General features: G+C 36.4%; 1 protein-coding gene across 1 annotated transcript in view; it reads right to left on the bottom strand.

The window, feature by feature from the left end:
- Positions 1–3,021: 3,021 nt before the first annotated feature.
- The window catches only part of LOC149065678 (uncharacterized), a 33,444-nt gene continuing 15,163 nt past the window's right edge, over positions 3,022–21,302 (bottom strand). The window contains exons 3-12 of the mRNA XM_089253774.1: positions 19,883–19,939; positions 19,504–19,616; positions 18,673–18,740; positions 18,275–18,435; positions 14,770–14,817; positions 12,509–12,718; positions 11,702–11,905; positions 11,273–11,389; positions 6,066–6,182; positions 3,022–4,552 (exon numbers count right to left, since the gene is read on the bottom strand). Coding sequence (XP_089109900.1) covers positions 4,263–4,552; positions 6,066–6,182; positions 11,273–11,389; positions 11,702–11,905; positions 12,509–12,718; positions 14,770–14,817; positions 18,275–18,435; positions 18,673–18,740; positions 19,504–19,616; positions 19,883–19,939 — 1,385 coding nt within the window. The 3' untranslated portion in view covers positions 3,022–4,262. The remainder of the gene's footprint in view (positions 4,553–6,065; positions 6,183–11,272; positions 11,390–11,701; positions 11,906–12,508; positions 12,719–14,769; positions 14,818–18,274; positions 18,436–18,672; positions 18,741–19,503; positions 19,617–19,882; positions 19,940–21,302) is intronic.

Below are 21,302 nucleotides of genomic sequence, written 5' to 3' on the forward strand. Positions count from 1 at the left end.
TGCTCTAGATAATTCTTTGGTAATAGTTTCAATTTGAAAATAATCGTGTTTTCACAATACTTAGTTTTCCTTAAAGTTATAGTATTTAAAAAGCTTCAGATTGCACATTTTACACAGTGAGATTATTAAAAAAAAGTAAACAAATGATAGAGAGTCTATCGTTTGTTCATACAAGAGCTGAGGATTTTACACAGACTTCAGTACAAAATTTGGCCATTTCGAATTTTTTTGAAAATTAATCAATCTAATTCAACTTGTAGATAAAAATAAAAAGACCAATTGATTTGTTGTCAACCAACTTATCAACTAATCAACAAAAAAAATCGAATTGTTTTTGTCAATCGAAAACGATTGAAACTTCGAGGTTTAGTTTTTTTGACCTCAAAATCAACATAATTCTATTTTTAAAAGAATTTATTTAGTTTCTATGAATTCAATAACGCTCACAAGATGATTCAAATAGTTAGCTAAAAATGGTAACTCGCTGCTAAAAAAATTGTGTGTTCCCATGTTAATTTCATAGTGGCAATTAAGTATGAAAGTTAATTAAAAAGCCCAGTTTTACGAGTCTTATGTGCTTCAAAACTAAATTAAAACCAATTAAATTAGTAACCTACAGCTTATTACATAAGTCAAAACATTTTCAGTTGCGAGTGAAGGTTTTCAGAAGTTTCAAAGTTTACTGATTTGCTTTTGATCTGATATTGCTTGAATAGTTTTTTTTCGCACTATGGGCAGCACTAGACAGTTTTACAAAAAAATTTCACCCTTGTGCTTCGTACTTGAATGCATATTTAATTTCTAATATTTACCGTATTTCTTGAAATATGCGAATATCCTTTTTCGTGAAAAATGATTTCCAGTTTTACACAAAACAAACCTGGAAAAAAATAGCCTTGTAGAACTCTGGAAATTCGAAGGTATTATTCCGCGATAGACATAAAATAATATAAATATTTATATTATTGCCCCAGTAGCACACCCATATAGAACGACGTGGAGTTTCGATGGAGTAGAAATGGCATATATTTGTTGACATAGTTCGGCCGGAGAAATTTGGATTATTTCAAAAGAGACTAATTATCATGAAACATATTCTCCTTCGAAACGAAATGCTGTAAAAATGAGAGTAAAATTATTTTAGAAAAAAAGATGATATTTTGGCGCTTATGTAATGAATATATTTTTACAGTATTGTTCGATATTGGACAATTAAAAATTTCCGATCTTCTTCCGACGTTCGATATTCATTCGTCGTTCCGACGTCGGACCGGTATCGCGGTACGGTATCCCAACAATATCGTTGTGCTACTAAGGTGACCAGTCCAATTAAAAAAAATTGATTATATTTTACTCGTAGTTTATAGTTTTCCATTAAAATGGCTTTTACATTTTGGATTGCTATAGTTTAAATATACTGTGTATTTGATAATTTTTATGAGCATTTTTGTCTTTCAGCCACCTTGTTGTGCAGTTTGCCTCTTGTGGACTTGGTATTTGTATTTTTAAACCGCTTTCGCTCCAGAACGAAGCCTGACATCATGAGGAATTTCATTCAATTCACAAATTCATTCTGCACACAAATGGCAAATTTCCAAATTTATTTGGCCTACTGCTTTTGTTCTCAATAAAATTCTCAGTGCCTCTGTATATGAGGAGTACTCAAGGCCGTTTTAAAAGCATCGTGGGCCCTTAGGCAAGTTAGGTTCAGAAATTTGGTTTAAGCTGAAATTACCAGCGTGCCGGTTTACGTGTTTTCAATCGAAAATAAGTAGATCTCATAATCATTAGGCCTTGTTATGCACCTGAGGTCCTCCTGGGCGTGCCCGGGAAGGCTCCGGGGATTAAGACGGCACTGGCAGTACTGTACCTTCTTTAGGCAACTACTCTCTTTCTTTCAAACCGGGTACAACTCAGCTCTATCACCATCTATGGACGATTTTCTTACCTAGTGAGTTGTACCGGAAGTGTAACTGTGTGTGTACCTAACAGTCTGAGACCGTCTGTAGTGTTGTGTTTGATTTTTCAGTGTCGCCATCTATATTTCAGAAGTGAAGTGAGTGATGTGTTATAATTGAATTACATTTGTATTGTTTGTAGGTCTGTTGCTCTCTGTGGCGAGACTTTTTAAAGGGGAGATCGGCTCGCATTCGCGTCTTGAAGTTGGGAACCAGAGAAAACCAACTTCAGCCAACCACCACTGTGGTGACGGTGGGAGTTCGAACCCGGGACCTCGCGACGCGAGTCCGTCACTATGACCACGCGACCACCACAGCGGCCTTTAGGCAACTACTACTAAACCTGCCTTTCCACTCAAGCTCATTTCGTGACCATTTAGCGTACCCTTTAATGGGGATTTTGTATTGGAGTGACCAATCCCGATGACCGTCCGATGTTGACACCCACCTCTTTTTCTGTTGCTCGTAATTTAGGAATTTTTGGTTAGTATGATTGATTACCTAACGTTCGGACTTCAGAACACTTGTTATGTATTTTCATAGATGTACATTTTTTGTAAATATTTAGGAGGTGGGGGGAAATCAAACCCAATATTTCTATAGGTATTATGGAGGTGGGGGAAACAAATATTGGGGGATGGGAAAGTGTCAGGCTCAACTCATGCGCCCAATAAAAGTTCACGTCTATGGGCAATTCAGATTATTTTCCTTATGGGCAATGTAAATATCTGATTATGAGTCGAGAACGATTTATCTCATTTTGAAGTTTAGAAGACGAGAGAAACCTGAGGAAACTCTTATTCATAGTCTCACTGGATTTTGGAAACATGGTGTTATTTCAGGTTATCTCAAGAATTTGATGACAAAGGTGGTCATATTCCGTTCTATTAATCTGAGAAAATTGGGGGATACTTTCCATCTACTCAGCCAAAACAAAGAAATAAAGTATGTATCTGTTTCATAGAATGCATTTCTCCTTCGGTCCGTAACAAACCGAAATCGAATTTCTATTAGTTTAAGTCACATCGTTTGAAAACCTGATCAAATATAAGCCAGCCAAGTTAATAAGGTGAATTTTATTTGTTGTTGGGATCCATCTAGAGAAAAAGTAAAATTAAGGTGAGTAGAGGCTACTGCAAGCTCTAAAATTATAGTGAGAAGAAATTTACAGGGAACCGTGTGAACCATTGGAATATGATTTTTCGAACGTTTCGTCCACATCTGCTGGATACATCTTTAGTGGTTCCGGGCCACCACTATCATCCTCGCGCCAGTCACCATTGAAGATATTCCCGCATACGTAGGCGAAACTTGTTGAAAGTCATATTTCAATGAATCATGGCTTTTTAGCCCGGAAAAATAATTTTCTCACCATGACACCGGTCATGAAAACCTTCATTCTTCCTCAAGAATTCTATTTTTAAAAACGGACACCGCAGCGGTGATTCCAAGCATGGGCGGAGATACGGGGGTGGATGGGGGTCAAATGTATATGTGCATATATGAATTGACATCATCATCACCGTGCCCCCCCCCCCCAAGACTTTCAAGTCTATCTCCGCCTATGATTCCAAGAAATACGGTAATCACGTTTTATCGGTCGTAAATATAGGTAATACTTCCATAAAATATTGTATCACAGTCATGCTCATACAAAACACGTTTCAAATATTAAAATACATAAATAGAGTGACCTTTCAAACAGATAAGAGAAATGTACTGTAACTCTAATTCCAAGATGGAAGATATTGTGAATAGACTTACACATCTTTGGCATCCTCTACAGAGTAAATAAACGCGATTTATAAAAGTGTGCATAAACTGTATTACATAAATACAAGAACAGGGAATAAAAGTCAAAGTGAATATGGCAAAATGCAATAAATATCGAGTAACTTTATGTGAGAGAAAAATATGGAAAGGAAAAAATATATTATCGATTGTCATATTTGATGTTAAATTGTTTCTCGGTAAGGTATTCGATGCAATCTTCAGATTTTATGGCGGACGGGTTCAACATTATTCTTCATTAATATTTATTTTTCTCTCACAATTATTAATAGAATCATTCATCATCAAATAGAGATTCTCCATTAAAAATTGCGATTAAAAAAAAATCCAATTAATGCCTCGAGAGTTATTTCGGGGAACATACACATGACGAAGTTTTATATTTTGTCCGAAACTAATACCAGGAGCGAAAAAGATCTCAATCAACAATCTTCAAGGTGTTCAAAGTTGCTGGAATACGAATTCTGTTTGTTTAAGTGCAGAATGTGAACAATTTTATGAATTTTATACTTTTCAAATGAGTGGGGGAAGAGATAATTTTGTGTCGGAATATTTCATCTGCAGTAATTGAGGTGCGTCGCAATCTGTCTCATCACTTTCGTCGCCGCAATTATCCACACCATTGCACCAAAGAAGAGTGTTGACGCATCGCCCGTTATTGCATTTGTTTTGTGTATGGAGACAAGGAGCGTTGCATCCTTCGGGTTCGTCGCTGGCATCATCGCAATCTGAGTAACCATCACAAAAACGTTGCTTCTCAATGCAGCGACCGCTGTTACAAGTGTACTGATTCATGGGACACACTGTAATGAAACCGAAGTGAAGTGATTAATTTATATTTTTTTCATAAAAAATATAACTGTGAACGAATCATGCGGGAGAAATATCGAGATTAATGATAGTGTAAATAAAATTACATAGAGAGATGATGTGAATATTATTGGCTACTACGACGAATAAAAATTTCGGCTTTTAAGGGAAGTTCATATCTTTAACATGGTGAGAAAAACTGCGCTTTTAATAAAAATATATCTCTAAAAATACTATTTAACCATTATGATTTATTACTATTATTAGGTATTACTATACTATTACTATTACTATTATTTTTATTACTATTTAACCATTATGATTTATTTCAAATTTTTTACACGTTTTTGTTTGTATGTGCTATCCTATGCTGGTATAAAGTTTTACACACACATCTTTTTGTACACATCATTTTTGTAAATTTTCAAAAAAAAATTTATTAAAACAGCTTGCACGCATGATAAAATACCACGACATCAATGTAATTGAATAAAAATCGATTTAAAATAGCGGAAACCGTTCAGTTCATGAAATGAAGCAAATGGTTGAGATTTCATTGACTAAATGTTATTTAAAATTAAAATTTTAATTTTAAATTTCGAAAATTAATTTTTAGATTTAAATTTTAAATTTCAAAGTTTAATTTTAAGTAACATTTAGTCAATGAAATCTCAACCTTTTGCTTCATTTCGTGAACTGAACGGTTTTCTTTATTTTGAATAGATTTTTATTCAATTACATTGATGTCGTGGTATTTTATCATGCGTGCAAGGTGTTTTTAATGAATTTTTTTTGAAAATTTACAAAATTTTAGTATTTATAAGATGTGTAAAACTTTATACTAACATAGGATAGCATATTCAATCAAAAACATGTAAAAAAAAAAATTGAAATAAAAAAAATCAATGGTTATATATATATATATATTATTTTTTTAATGCTATTTCTATTAAGAGCATAATTTTTCACCATGTTAAAGGTATCAACTACCCTTAAGCTGTATCCACACTAGCAGAGCTCTGCAGAATTCTGCAGCGCAAAAACTGGTTTTGAGGGGTGGCTACCACCGCGCCGGTGATTTAAATGGTCGATTTTGCGTAGCCACATCGGAAAATCTGTTTTTTCGTTGCGGAATTAAATACAAATACAAATACAAATACAACGCCACAACAGGCAAAACGCCCAACGAGGTGGCTGATAAAAAGATGCCCATAAAAATATGGTTGTCATATGTTTCAAAAATACAGCAACCCAATTAAAAATGCAATTAACACAAATTACAAACAATATATACACCTGATAAAATATTATACAATGCCCATAAAGAATTCTGTAGAGTTTTGCTGGCAAGGAACTTTAGTTAAAACATTGAATTGACAATCAAAGGAAAACGTGTATAATTTCGAAAAATGATTTTTTTCATCAGAATTTAATGGCAAGAAAATATAAGAAACCGTACATAAAATTTTCAATCATGTTGCATAGTGGAGAAAGAAGTGAACTTACATTGAGTGCAATTGATTTCATCGCTACCATCCCAACAGTCAACTTGATTGTTGCATCTCTTACTCAATGGAAGGCATGACGTGTTATTCCCACAGTGGAAAGTGTTTCCAGTACAACCTGAGGGAATCAAAACAAAAAAAAAAACATTCAATTCATTTTGTTCATATGTTAATTAGTGTATATTACCCCTTTTATATTTAATCAGTCAATAGTAGTAGTGAAATGTGCGTTTCTGGGTTTCGACGTCTCCCATAGGAGCTTCTACGGCCCAGAAATGCACATTTCACTACTACTGTCAATTATACTGTATGTCCTTTTTCCGCCTGTCAATCAAGCACGGAAAGTCAATTCTCAATCGATTCGAAAACTTTTTTGTGTGCAGTGTTTATGAATCACTGCAAAATTTAATGCATTTTAGCTTGGTACACAAATAATGATAAAAAAACTAAAAAATTTTTAGTTTCTACTGTACACTGTCGTAAATATTTTACAAAATGACTTGTTAGGGCAAATCTGCTAAAATAAAATGGGTTTCACCGTTTACTTCTTTTAATGACTAATAGTCTATATGAGCTATAATTGTATAAAAAACAAATTTGTATTCCTCGTTCGTGTTCAGAAAAATAATGGATATTTTCCTGTTTTTGTGATTTTATGAATTTCGTATGGAAAGCGAGAGAGAGAGAGAGAGAATAAAAAATTCACGCACTTTGAATAGTAGTTCGGGTCGATAAAAGTGAGCAAGCACGCAAATCTCCAGAGATCACGTAAAATATTTTTGAAAACACAAAAGCTGCTATATTGGTGCCTTTTTGCAAAAAACTTATTTTTTTGAAACGAAGAAAAAAAATTTTTTTCTTAAACGATACTTATTTTGATAAAATAATAACGCTTGCAAGAATGGATGGGTTACAAAACTGAAGGAGGTCGGAGATGTTGAATAAAGACTTGAACGTGGTATTAAATAAATCTTTGCATATAATTTTTTATGACGATGTAATTAATATAGACACACTTCCATTACCTTGTTATAATATAAGTTTCATTACCTTACCCTATTTCGACGTAGGAATAACCAGAATTGATTACCAGAAAGGCTGCCGCTGTGGTTGTCAAGTGGTCATAGTAACGGACTCGCATTGTGGGGACTTGGGTTTGAACCTCACCGGCACCACAGGGAAGGGGTGGTAGACCGAGGTTGGTTTTCTGTGGTTCCCAACTTCGAGGTGCGAATGTGAGCCGATCTTTCTGTTAAAAAGTCTCGCTACAGAAAGCAACAGGCTCACAATGATACAAAAATTCGAACATTATACTGCACTCACAATTGTAAATAGAGATGGCAGCACTGAAAAATCGGACACAACACTAGATACACACTCAGACTGTTAGGTACACGCACTTTGTTCCAAACTCTGCCACGAAGCTGGGCTGGAAGAGATCTCGGCAACGGGATAAGTCCGGTGGCAGAGTTCTGGCGTTCATTCCTTCAGCCAGTTACCAGAAAGATTCCCAGCTCGATAGGGAGAGTTCTAGGAACAGTGTCCGAAAGGACAGAGCCGGTTCTGGACGTTTATCAAGTGAATAAAAAATTGCCCCCCCCCTGAGTTGACGCCCTCAAAAATCAACCCCTCCCCTTCAATAGCGCGCCTTCTGTGGCCACGCAGTTCGCAGAATTCAAGACCCGTCCTGCGAAAGGAATAAAAATTCTATTCTTTATTTTTAAATTAAAGTAAAATATGAAAAATGGCGAGTCTAAATTAAAAAATTGAGCTATTATAGTATCATTTCCACACAAGACCAGACAGCTGTCATATCGTATGGATCCACCTAGGTACGGCCTTTAGGGCCTTGTGATTCGATGGATACATACTTTCAGCTAGACCAGTGGTCTTCAACCTTTTTCTAGCCGCGAGCACTGCCTGCACCCATCATCAAAAGAAGAGCACCCTTACGGCAAGTTTGACATACGAATGTATGAACTCAGAATGATTTCAATCCTTGACTACAATTTGTACAAGGAACGTTGATCAAGTGCTAACGAGCACGAAATAGGACACGAGCATCGAGCACTCTGGTGCTCGCGAGGAACGGGTTGAAGATGCCTGAGCTAGACCCTAGAACATCACTTTGGTCGGTAGCCCGGTGTGAATATAAAAGTAGGTCTCTTTCACGTGACGAATAATTTTCGCTAATTCCTTGTATTATTTAGAACAGTGCTTCTTGGACTTTTTGACATCGCAAAACCTTTACAAGTAATAATCTAAGGGAACCCTTGAAATAACATGCATGTTCTATAGGAAACATTGTAGGAGTTCCCTAATTTAACAACACTCATACATTTGTCCAAAATAGTTCCAACTGTAGATATTCGTTTATGCCATTAAACACTCGCAGAATCTATGACAATGTGTTGGGGAACCTCAGTTGAAAAATGCTGATTTAGATGAAGATTTCCAACATTGAAGTGCAATAATCTTATTTTACGATTAAAAAACTTTTTTTTGATTTTAGACGTGAATACATCTTTTAAATCATCTGACAATACTGGGTGCATTCGCAAAAAGTTAGTTACGTGTAGAAATAATTTAAACACTCATATCTCAGGAAGTATTCAGAATATATCAATGTTTTGTATGTCTGCTGGTAGATCTCATTAATACAAATCCAGTGACACTATTCTGGTTTCAACCTCTTCCGGTCTGCGCACCAGATGTGCTGCCTGTATTCGTAACGAAATTGTTTTACGCTATATCTCAGGAGGTTCACGACGCAAATTAAAGACAGTGGTATCATCCAAAGCTGCATTAAGAGTTTACCTTTCAAGCGGCTTTGGTATCATCTGTTAGGCCGAGTTTACACTGGCGATACGATAAGCGATACAACCCGCAACTCAACACGGATCGGTTAAAAACCTGAATTTCAAGTTTTTAACCAATCCGTGACGAGTTGCGGGTAATATCACTTATCGTATTGGTCCAGTGTGAACCCGGTCTTAGATATTCTAAAGACGAATCCGATGATACTGTATGGATTTTAGTACGTCTTCCGGTCTAGACACCAGGCACGCGGCCCGAATTCGTAATGAAATTGTTTTACTCATTATCTCGACCTCGACAAGCTCGCTTGCAAATAGATAACATTGGTATCCGTCTATTGGCTATTCTAAGAACAAATCTGATGATACAATTATGTCAGTACCTACCACGCAAAGGTAGGCACAAAGAACGCATTCACGTCGAAACTAGCGGCCGTGTCTATGACGCAGCTCCCACCCCATTTTTTTTTCTTTATATTCCTATCACCGTAAGTCGGGGACGAACGTAGGCTCGACCTTTGGAAGAGGCACAAGGAATCTCTTTCAGAAAAATTTGGAGTTACTAACTTTCAAAAAACATTTTAAATGAACAGCAATCAATTATGATAGCATATATATACAGTATAATGTACAATGGTATATATATTTTCTTTCGATAATTTAATTTTTTTACAAACATATTTTAAAATATTTTTAATTTTTGATCGTCTTGGGAGAGGGGGAATTCGGGGCCCCTTATGTCCCTCCCTGCGTTCGCCTCTGCCGTAAGTGTGAGTCCCGGTGTGGCCACACTTGTCGAATGCCTTTAACTGTGAATTTGCTTCCGTGAAATCTTTCAATTTAAAAAAAAAAAATCAAGCAGAGTAAAATTCACATACTTCCTTGAAAATAAGAGATCCAACCCACAATATTTCAAGAGAAATTCGCCGAGATATTGATGCTTGAAATATTTGATTTATTTCATTTTCGCGGGCAAATCTTCGTATTTCTTTTCAGACTTTTTGATTGCGGGGCCGTACAAAAATTTCAATTCTTACATTTCGACCAATTTTCATTTCAAACTAACACAACTAACATTTTCTCTTTTTGCTGATCATTTACAGCATAGTTTCCCAAACTTTTCGTTCCATCGCCCGCTTTTCAAACTTTTTTGCTTCTCATCGCCCCCATCTCCAGAGCGAACCCATAGGATCCTACAATAAACCCTAAGCTTCCACCACCCCCTAGACCCCTTCATCGCCCCCAAGGGATGGGGGTTATTGCCCACTTTGGGAAACACTGATTTACAGTATCTCTCTTCAACTTTATATAATCCATATATTTTTATTCCAGTCGGATACTCTGGTAAAAGTTTAAACATCTGGTATACTCCATTCACTTCGAGACGCGAAATTTACTACTGAATTCCAATATACTTTTTTAGACTTTTGCTTTCACAGAAGATTTTGCGTCTTTTCCCCTTTTCATATATAAAATAATAATAATAAATGAGGAATTTGTGTGTGTCATATTCCGTTACATGGAAGATGGCGTTTCGGGCTTGAAGGCCTTCGTTTGTTTGAGTCAACGGCCTCAAGCCCAAAAAGCCACTTTTCATCTAACGAGGGCCGTAAAAATCTTATCAGCTATGTATAGCTGATAAATGCGAAGGGGATTTTTTTCCTTTTTGTACATTAAAAATTAATACAACTGTTTGTCGATAGATGGCGCTGCACAAAAGCAAATCACTGGAAATATGCAAATCATAGTCCTATGAAATGCAGGATGAATTGTATAGGACGATTTATTTGAATAATTAAAGGTTTACAGAAGGTTTCGGATGATGATATTAGACACAACTTCACCAACAGTGTTCATTATTGGTGAAGTTGTATTACTTCCGCCGTGAATCGGTGGCTGGAGCTTTACGAACGTTTCGGACTCAGAAGATATTGAAGAAAGGTTCCTGTCTAATCACTCCTGCGGACTGACCTGCAGCACCCTCTATCGACAAAAAATTGATTTAATTTTTTCTGAACGAAAAAAAATCCCCCTTTTTGAGAACAACTTTTACGCAAACCACATTCAAATATACTAATTCTCCTTCAATTGTTATGCGTTTTTAAACTCGTTATGGATTTATGAGACCCCCTGTATATTCCGTTACAGTCTCTCCATTTAAAACGTAATTTTAAAAAAATTTAAAAATTTAGGTTTGTATATGCATTCGAGGCTCAATTCCTCTTTCTTATGCTCACGGAATCTTAATTATTAAATCTTAAACTAATGGGCTCATAAACTCTCAATAGTTAGGTGTCCTGTGACCACAACCGAATGAAACGAAGTTCTTATAAAATTTTGTACGGCATAATTTCCTCATTAGTAAAACGTATAGTCAATAGTACATATTTACCGCAATCAAACTCATCTGACATGTCATAGCAATCTAAACGTCCATCGCATCTCTTTGTTGAAGGAATACAAAGACCATTAGCGCATTGCCATTCACTGCTTTCGTTTTTACACCCTCCTGGAAAGAAGATACATAAAGGGAGGAAATCTATGTAAATATATAGATGTAACAATAATATAAATAACGAACCTTAATAAAGATGTAAATACGCATCAAATTACTACAATAATCATTCTAATGCAAAGATCAAATGCCATCAAAAGCTAAATGAATCAATTTATCATCATATAAACTACAATTTAATTTTCCTTCATTGCATATAGTCAAGTCCCACTTGAAAATAAAAAAAGTTCTAAAATTCATTAGATTTTATTTGAATTGGTGTTTTAACACTCTCATCTTTTTTTATTCTAGATGCCATATACATACCAGAATTATCAATGCACTGGAAAGTGTCATTTCCGAGATGTCGACAAAGCTGGTGCTCTTCGATGCACCACCCACCGCAACCTGTAGGATCACTAACATCTCTGGGAACAAGACACCTTGCCACGGGTGTTTGGGGTAGTAGCAAGCACACTTGATTAATATCACAATTTCCAGCACATTCTTCTACCGAATTGCGAATTTCAGCTGAAAAGACAAAAGCAATCAATACCATAAATCGAGAGAGAGATCACATTTATATGGCACGTAATTAGGATTTCATTCAGAATGCCTATAGAAAAATTGTCCGAGTATTTAGTTGATAAGGTTTTCGCGGCCATCATTTGATGAAAATTGACTATTCGGGTTCGAAGACCGTCGTCTGTTTGAGTTAGTCCTCAACGTTTCCTCCTACACTAGTGGTTGGCATCTTCAGGAGCATTGGTAAATGTTTTTCCAATTTTACAATCGTCATGAAGATGCCAACCATTAGTAGTGCGGGGGAAACGTTGAGGACTTACTCAGACGTTTTAGAGCCCGAATAGTCAATGTCCGAGTATTGTTGAGTGTAAAAAAAAGTTTTTGAATATCCTGATGGAAAAAAACAAAATGCACAGTTCAGCTGGCACGGATCTAGATCAGCACGACCGCCCCTCCCAAGAGCCGAATAATTTAGGAAAAATTGGTCGGTCCCATAAAATACGGGACAAACCTACACAATAAGTTACTAACACATTGCATTGGATCCACGTCTGCTGTTCAGTCTAGTGAAATTGAAATTCGAAGAACTGAAAAGTGAAGAGTATTTACTTGTTTGCTGAGTGGTGCTCGTGCTGGTCGTTAAATTATCGCATGGACAATTTCGAACTTCTCTGTGCACGGAGCCATCAGCACTACACGGCCCGTCAGCATCTGGAGAGAACTTTCTTCCATACTCGTCGAGGCACTCCCTATAACGGGTCTGTACTTCACAGTTCTCTAAACATGGGCTCCATTGCGACCAAGAAGACCAAGATGCTTCTGCATGCATGAAAAATGAGAAAATAAAGTTCAATCCACATACACAATATTTTATTGATGATTGAAAATTTTGATTTTTTGCCACTTTTTTACGACTATCTCTGCATTTTTTTTCAGACTCAGTCAATTTAACAGGAGAAAATCAGCATAAATCAAGAATTTCAATCATCTATATCTTGACTAATTTTTATTTGAATGTGGGGGGCTGAGTTTATTTCGGTATAATAGAAGAGAGTGCGCAGACAGAGCCGTAGTAAGAACACCATGGGTCTTCGTTCAAAGTGATTTTCTGGGACACACTACCCTGGTGAAAATGCCTGCCTATCGATTCATATGTATAATCTCGAAAATGATAGCACCAAATTTCATTAATACGAGGTGCAAGCCTTCGTATTAATGAAGTTCATTAATTCAAGTGCAAGCCACATGCACTTGAGGCCCCAGGCCATGCGTGAATGGGCCCGTGCTTTAAGACAGTGTTTCTCAACCGTCGGGCCGCGGCCCAGTACCGGACCCTACACTAGTTACACCGGGCCGTGAGTGATTTGCAGTTTCATTTTTCCCGTAAATTTCTTGTTAGTTGTGTGTATGATCGAGCCTTTCACTTACACAAAAGAGATTTACTGGGCCGCTTGCTTCCAAAGGTTGAGAATCACTGCTTTAAGACGGCCATGGACGCAAGTTGCATTATTTTTTCGATTGGTAGCCATCTCTCAATATCTTCCTTCCAATTATCATTTTACGGGAATGAAACAACACAATCCAATTTTATTTTTGTTGCCAATATTTTTATCTACTTACTATCCGGTCTAGTTAAAAATTAATACATAATAATTCTCTGTGATTCCAAGCTGCACAAAAACCTGTTTTGGGGTGTGACTACGCAAAATCTGCCATTAACATCCCCCATGTTGTGCTAGCCACACCTCAATTCTGGACCGGTTTTTGTGCGGGAGGGCATTGTGTCGCAGTTTAAGTGGAGGGGCATTGTGTCGCAGTTTAAGTGGAGGGGAATTGTGTCGCAGTTCAAGTGGAGGGGCATTGTGTCGCAGTTTAAGTGGAGGGGCATTGTGTCACAGAAGAGGGCTAAAAGGAAGAAGCCCTCAGTCATCTACATCAAGGACTTTTAAAAAATCTAAAATCTGTGCGTTTGACTCTTTCATCTTAGCCCTACCTTTTAACAGTTGCGTTAGCATTTATCAATGAAGAGTGAAATAAGTTTAAATAATTTTTGTAAAAATTAAACTTACGTTTTAAGTCAATGTTTTGTTTATTTTGAAAGCGTATGGTATGTGTTCGTACTGTACAGTATACATGATTTTGCGTTTCCTGCACAATTAAGATAGACATGAAAGAATTTATCCTAAAACCTAAAATGTGTCTAACATTTTTATTCTTGGACCATTAATTCTGTAATAAATTTTTAAAACGTACGCACAGTTAGTTCAGTACATAACAAACAATTATTAAGTACTATCCTGTACTTAGAGGTTAGAAAATATGAATAGGAACGGGTTTTTTGATATAGAAAAAAGGGAGCTTTTGATAGTATGGGTAGAGGTAGAAAGTGAGCATTTTTATATAACTCCGGCCTATTCAGCTTTTCGGTTATTCAGCCCACCCTTCGCCACATTAGGCCGGATAGTCCAGAGTCAGTCTATCGTACTTTATAATTTTAGAATCAACCACGGAATTTTTATTCTTTCTCTACACATCTCTCAAGAACGTTGTATGTATAGGTGACTGGACTGGGCTGTTAACGCATCAACAGGTCTGGGTTTGAATCCTGACATTTTGTATAGGGGTTTCCGCATAGGTAATGGATAAATATATATTTTTTAAATTCTTAGGTGCACAAACTAACTGTCTTTAAACACGAAAAATGTACTCGAAACGTATAAAGGTAGAGAAGAAAACCAAAAACACCTTATTATAGAAAATCCATTTTTTTTATTAATTAATCAATACTGGTTAATTTTTCCAATAGAGGTAATATAAATCTACGAAATATGTTGTATGAAACGTATGTCTAAGCAAAAGCGATCTTTTACCTGGAAGCCTTAGAACTTCAGGAGTGCTAGAATCCACGTTAAGAAGCCCTATAAAAATGACGGAAATAAAAAAATTAATGTAAAAAAGTAATAGGTAATCAAGTAAAGAAAATTTCTTCGTAAATAATGTTCAAAGTTTTGTCAATTGTTAAAATTTCTACATGCTCAAGCGAAATGCGATAATTCATGAAATTTTCAGAACTTCTATATGATAATATTGCATTCAATCAATTTGCTGAAAATTACCTGTATCAACGTTTTTGATTAAATAACAAGTTCAAAAAAACTTTGACTAAATAACAGAAAAAAAGGGACATTTTTCAAAAACGTCAGGACGGGGGAAAAATCGGGACAGCCCCGGAAAATACAGGGCAAAATGTGGGATGTATGGTGGTCACTCGATTCGCAGCGAATAATAATAGATATTTTATTGTAAATTATTAATTCATTATATAAATATATAGATATCTATATTTATATATATTTTTTTTAATTATAAAAAACTACTGAACTGGAAACTACGAACTGAAACTATAACTGCAGATTAAGGCACCATAATGTACGTAATACATATCAGAAAACTCTGAAGACAATTCGAAAATCAATAAGTTCATCAGTATTGTGTTCATTCATAAAATTTGCATCATAAGCTCGACCCAGATTTGCGTTAAAGACCACTGGATACCATTTGATTCCAATAGGATGATTGCTCTGAGGAACTTCCCAAATTATCTAATTTGCCGGTTTGGCGTGATTTGACCTGTCCATCTCAATCCAGATTACTTGTCTTTGTTCAACGTTTGCACATGATTAACGAATTATACACTGCTATTTCACACCGAGAAGCTTTTATGCTGCCTGCGGGATAAAAGCTGAAGCACCAATACGTGAATTTTGTCACTACTCCCATTCTAGTCTAATTTTTTTGACTACTCTTTCCTCGAATTCGCCACCTTATGCTATAACGCACTTCACTCCTGCAAGTACACCCGTGTTTCTAAATCACTCTTTTGTCACTCCCATGCTCACACACTTTATAAGTCTCTCATTTAGAAAAATTCACATGCTGGCACACTGTTTCAGGGGCGTAGCCAGAAATTTCGTTGGGGGGGGGGGAACCAAAGTGATGGAACAATAGATTTGGTCATCTTTTTCCGGTCATTTTCTCACATTTCGGGGGGGGGGTGACCCCCAAGTTCCCCACGCTACGCCCTTGCATTGTTTTGATCACTCACATGCTTGTCCAGTGTTTTGGTCACTCACATGCTTGCACACTATTCTGGTCACTTACATGCTGGCACACGCTCTAGGGCACTCTTTTGGTTGCTCACTGACATGGTTCCTTGCTGGGTCACTCTTTTGGTTGCTCACTGACACGGTTTCTTGCTGGGTCACACGTTTGCACATGCTCTAGGTAATTTTTTTGGTCATGCACATGCTTTTACACTCTCAGGTCACTGTTTTGGTCATTCACAAGCTTGCACACACTCTACATCACTCTTTTGGTCAATGACATGTTTGCACACGCTTTAGGTCACTCTTTCGGTTATTCACATGCTTGTGAACTCTCTGGGCCATTTCTTTTGTTCACTCACTGACCTAGCCCCCCAGTTGTTTGGGCAGAGGCGGATTTATTAAGGGTAAAATAAAACTTTGCCGCTCTTCTCACAATTTATAAATTTTTGTGACCAATCATTTCTCAAATTTGCCGCCCCGGGCTATAGCCTACTAACTCCCCCCCCCCCCCCCCCGTGAATACGCACCTGATATCACAGGAAAAGTTGCGACATATTATGAAAGTCTTCCCGCAGTTCCTCAAATCCAAGCTGAAAGAGGGCATTCAGAAGACGTCGATTTCGAGGTGCACTGATGTCTGTATCAGGACGTACGCGGGGGGGGGGGGGGGGGGCTGTGCCAACTCTTGCCATATCTCTTAATTAATGTCGGTTAATCTAAAATACTTTTTGAAGGTTAGTAACTCAAAATTTCGCAGAATATAGATTCTTTGTGCCTCCCCCCCACACAAAACCGGTGTGTGCCTCCTCCAAAGTTCGATCCTGCGTACGTCCCCTAGTCGGTATAAGTCATATACAGGGTGTCATGTAAGCCCTAATGAGGCTTTTATCTCATCAATCGTTCGTCGTAGAGGTATGGTTATAATTTAAAATATACTCAAAATGTGTTTAGGAATCCCTTTGTACCAGTTTCGAGAGTGTATCATAAAGAGTTTACAGTGTGTCATAAAAGAAAAAATCTAAATTTATATACGATCCCCTGTCTTCTAATTTTGTATTAGAAAGTTGATTCCCTGTCTCTGCTGGGGTCAACATAAAAAAAAATCCATGTGTCTAAGTGCAATATTCACTAAGATATTCTCGAAATCGAAAATCGGCGAAAAGTTGGGAAAGAACAGCAGAAATGAGGGAAAAAGGAGCGTTGACCGAAAGAGAGAGAGTAGTGTATGCTGTTCTTTCACTACTTTTTTCTGATTTTGAATTCAAATATCTCAGCGACTATTGCACTTGAAAACAAGGATTTTTTTGTTTTCCTTAGGAGAGACAGGACAACAACTTTAGTTGGAGGACAGGGGGGATCGTATAAAAATTTAGATTTTTTTTGTTTTAGGATTCACTGAATTTTCCACTCTCGAAACTGGTGAAGAGTGATTCTCTCTCTTTAACACATTGTTATAAATTTATTTAGTTTCCGTGTGATACTTCTCAACACGTGTTATAAATTTATTCAGTCTTCGGCCGGTATTTCACTATAAAAGGTTTATAAAAGAACTTTTATAGTGTGATACCGGCCTTCGTGAAGAAAGAGCAACTCGAATCGTCATTACAAAGTGGAAAAATCTGGGAAAATAATCTAATCATACAAAGCCACAGATAGTCAATTAACCACTTTACGATCAAGGACGTAATATTGCGTTCAAACGCCAGTGGAATAAATTTAAGCAAGAGTGCTTTCTGTTTTCTTTTCTCTCTCCTCATCATTGCGAAGCTTTGTTGTAAATTCTATCATTTTTTTCCTTTTTTGTTTTTTATATACCCTGATAGTGATTTTTTTTTTCACATACGATGCATCTTTCTACTATGTACATGTAAGAGTGAAAGAGGACAGATAGGGTTAGGGTGAAAAGAGAAATATACTTTGCACGTATTCTGTTATTACTCTTTTTCACTCTTTTATTACGGTTTTACTCTTTTTCATTTGTATTTTTTCTTTCTTTTCTCCTACTTTTTTCCCTTCTCCTTTCCTTTTTCTAACATGCGGCTAGGTTACCATATTTATTGCCGATTCGCCAAATAGTGAGCATACGAATTTCTTGCCAATCGCTTGTAAGCGAAGGAGTTAAGACACGGGTAAACAGGCACGCACCGATTCGAAGACTGTCGGGATCCGAACACATCAGTAGATCAAGCTGATACGATAACTTCACGATTGCGCAATGCATGATATATGGCCTATAATAACCATAATAATGGAAATATTTTGAACTTACCCGTGAAATGAAGAGATCTAATGTCTACTTGAAGTATTCCACCCGGAAGATATCCGTGATGCCTTTCAAGAGCTTGGATAATTGCCATACCTACCATGTGAGTAGCGTCATGCTTGGGAACAGATAAATGGATCTGGCAATGCACAATTACACTTCCTTCCCTGTAAATTGAACAATTTCAGACACTCCTTATACACATGATTAATAACTTTTTCTTACAAATAATATTGAATGGCGTCTAAGAAAAATTGACATTAAAGTGTTCATTTTATTAAAACATATTTAGCCCTAAATATACTTTTTAAACGAAAAAATAGCATTTTTTCGACAACAAGATATTGAAAGGAAAATATAATCTTAATTTTTTTTTTAATTTGAAAGTGTAATTTAAAACTTACGAATATCCAGTTACTCCTGTTTCATTATAATATGGCGCCAAACCGCTTTGCAAGAAAACAGCGTCCAGCTATAACGACAGTAACCAAAATCATTCATAACGCTTCGATTAAAATGCTGAATTACTCTCTCGTCTCACTCTTTGATTAAATGAAATCCACCTCGGCTTACGAATTTTACAGCTAACGAAGATTTTTTTCGTGATTTTTCTGCCTCGGCTAAAGAAAATTTTCGTTGATATGGATTCACGTGCTAATATAAAACAGCCGCGTCGTGAGCTGAATTTTCACGCCAATCATCACATCAGAATTGCTGTCACTTGAGCCCGATTAACTCATGTTTATCTCGGAATATTTTTCTAGATGTATACCTACACTTCTCTTTCTGAAATGTTTTGAATCATTTCATGTAAAATGAAAGATTCAGCTGATATTTTAGCCTTAATCAGTTTTTTTCTTTTTCATAACGTTTTTTGGTGTTTTAAAAAACATAATTATAAATTTTGGGTAGAACCTAGAACGAATCAAGCGATTTTCCATTGAAATCTATGGGAAATCGCGTTTCGGCTATTGAAGATTCCGGTTAACGAACGTGATTCCGGAACGAATCATCTTCCTTAACCGAGGTATCATTATACTGCTAAAATCACTAATAATAGATAATATTGCCGATAGGATATTTTTTTTGTAAATAGGTTGTGAAATGACTTCAAAGAACATAATAGAAATATTGAAAATGACAACAAAAATTATTCCTTTTTTACAAGATAAAATAACCTAAAAATTTATACATGAAAACTATAATTCGATATGAATCTAATGAATGTAACATACAGATTGGCGAATTTGAGAAGTCAGCTTATGGAATGATGGGGAATTGAAATTCAAGAGATCCTTGGTAAAAACTCTGTTTGTGACTCTCAGTTGACCTTCTACCAAGAAGATTCCTAAGGGAAGAAAGACATTTTTTGCTTCAGGGACATGCGAGACAAAACTTGACCTCTTCTAGTCTTTGTGGACTATACACAGATTTATCAAAGCAGAAAGAAATTAATTTTCAAATAATTTCTTACGCGAGATATTTTCATACTTGAAAAATGAATTTTTATAGACATACTCTATTAAAGTTTTTATTGACTAAAGACCTTTGAATAGAGCTCAAATCATGTCAGATGATAAATTATGAATCTGATTAGCAACAAAAGAAATTTACCAGCATCAACATCTTGATATTCCTCCTCTTCATTCCAAGCCATATGACCATCACCAACTATAACAAAAAATATATGACAGAGTGCGAGATAAAATAAAGTAACATTATAATCCATAATTCGTTTGATATAGTTATTATATGCCTGTGTTTCATCGATTGTACAGTCTGAGAATAGTCTACATGAAAGAGTCGAGTGGTTATAATACCACGACCTAGCTCAATAGACCGGACTCTTTGACGGGTCGTTAGTTGAGAATTTTTAACGGTCCCCTAGGATCGCCCTTACCAGAAGCGAGGCCCAATGCGATAATAATCGCAGGGCCTCCATCACTATGCGAATATTTTTCTCGAATTTCTTAAACAGTGGAATTCCCAGGGACATACATTCCCAGATAGTGGTATGACCCTGCTACAAAGATTGCTGACAGGACTCCAGTCCTGGGGCATGGAATGAATTATCTTATTTATTTTGTCTTTTACACAATAAATTTACTTAATTTACTACTGGAGGGACCTATGAAAAATCCTTGCCTCAGGCCTGGCAAAGATCTTAGCCTAGGGAACCTGGATCCAGGATCTGGTGGCTATAGCTAACAAACACCTCCCGTAAACGGCGGTGGCGTTGGAAACAAGGGTGCTGAGAGGACATCAAAGTATTTTTAGCGTGGGTCTGAGTGCCCCAGAATTAATTCAAAAATAAAAATTTCCCACATAAAGCTTAACCTCTTCAAACCTGAGACAAAACTAACCATTAAATTTTTTTTCGATTGATTTGTGTTTATTATATGTCAAAATACCCTTTAAAAAGAAAAAAAAAATTTTGTAATTAATTAATTAATCAATTAATTGATTTGGGTCAATATCTTTACTATTACCATTTGCGTTGGGTACCCTTACGCATACTTAACTTGAAAAAAAGAATCATTAAAACCATTTAAAAACCATTAAAAATGAAGGTACACGTATGTGTACCTCTGGAATGAAGAGGATAACCACAGATCTAAACACTTTCAACGAATTGCCTTTGGTTAACTTTCTTTTGGTTAACGGACATACACATTCCGAGCCCGTGAAATAAGGCTTTAACGTACAACGTTCATAACCTTTTAGTTGACACTCCACTTTACAGACAATTTTTAGATCCATGGGTTTACGTTTATTTAGAGGTCTCACTGTGTCACCATGGCCGTCATTGAAAGGGAGCCGTCTTGTTTTATTTTTGTAAAAATATGTATATATAGAAATTAATTTCTATTCTACGAGTGCGGGGACCCTCAAAGCCTGGAGTGCCGTGCGGCTGCACCTGTTGCACACCTCTAAGGTGCCTTTGCGGTCCCTTGTATAATAAATTAAAAGAGTAGAAAACAACAATAAGATTCATGCTCCCCGTTTAAATCATGGCTCACGGCTGCGATTTCAA

The sequence above is a fragment of the Pholcus phalangioides genome, unplaced genomic scaffold (genome assembly GCF_987345545.1).
Source record: "Pholcus phalangioides strain wild (caught in Gottingen) unplaced genomic scaffold, Ppha-v1.0 ptg000039l_1, whole genome shotgun sequence".
NCBI lineage: Eukaryota > Metazoa > Arthropoda > Arachnida > Araneae > Pholcidae > Pholcus > Pholcus phalangioides.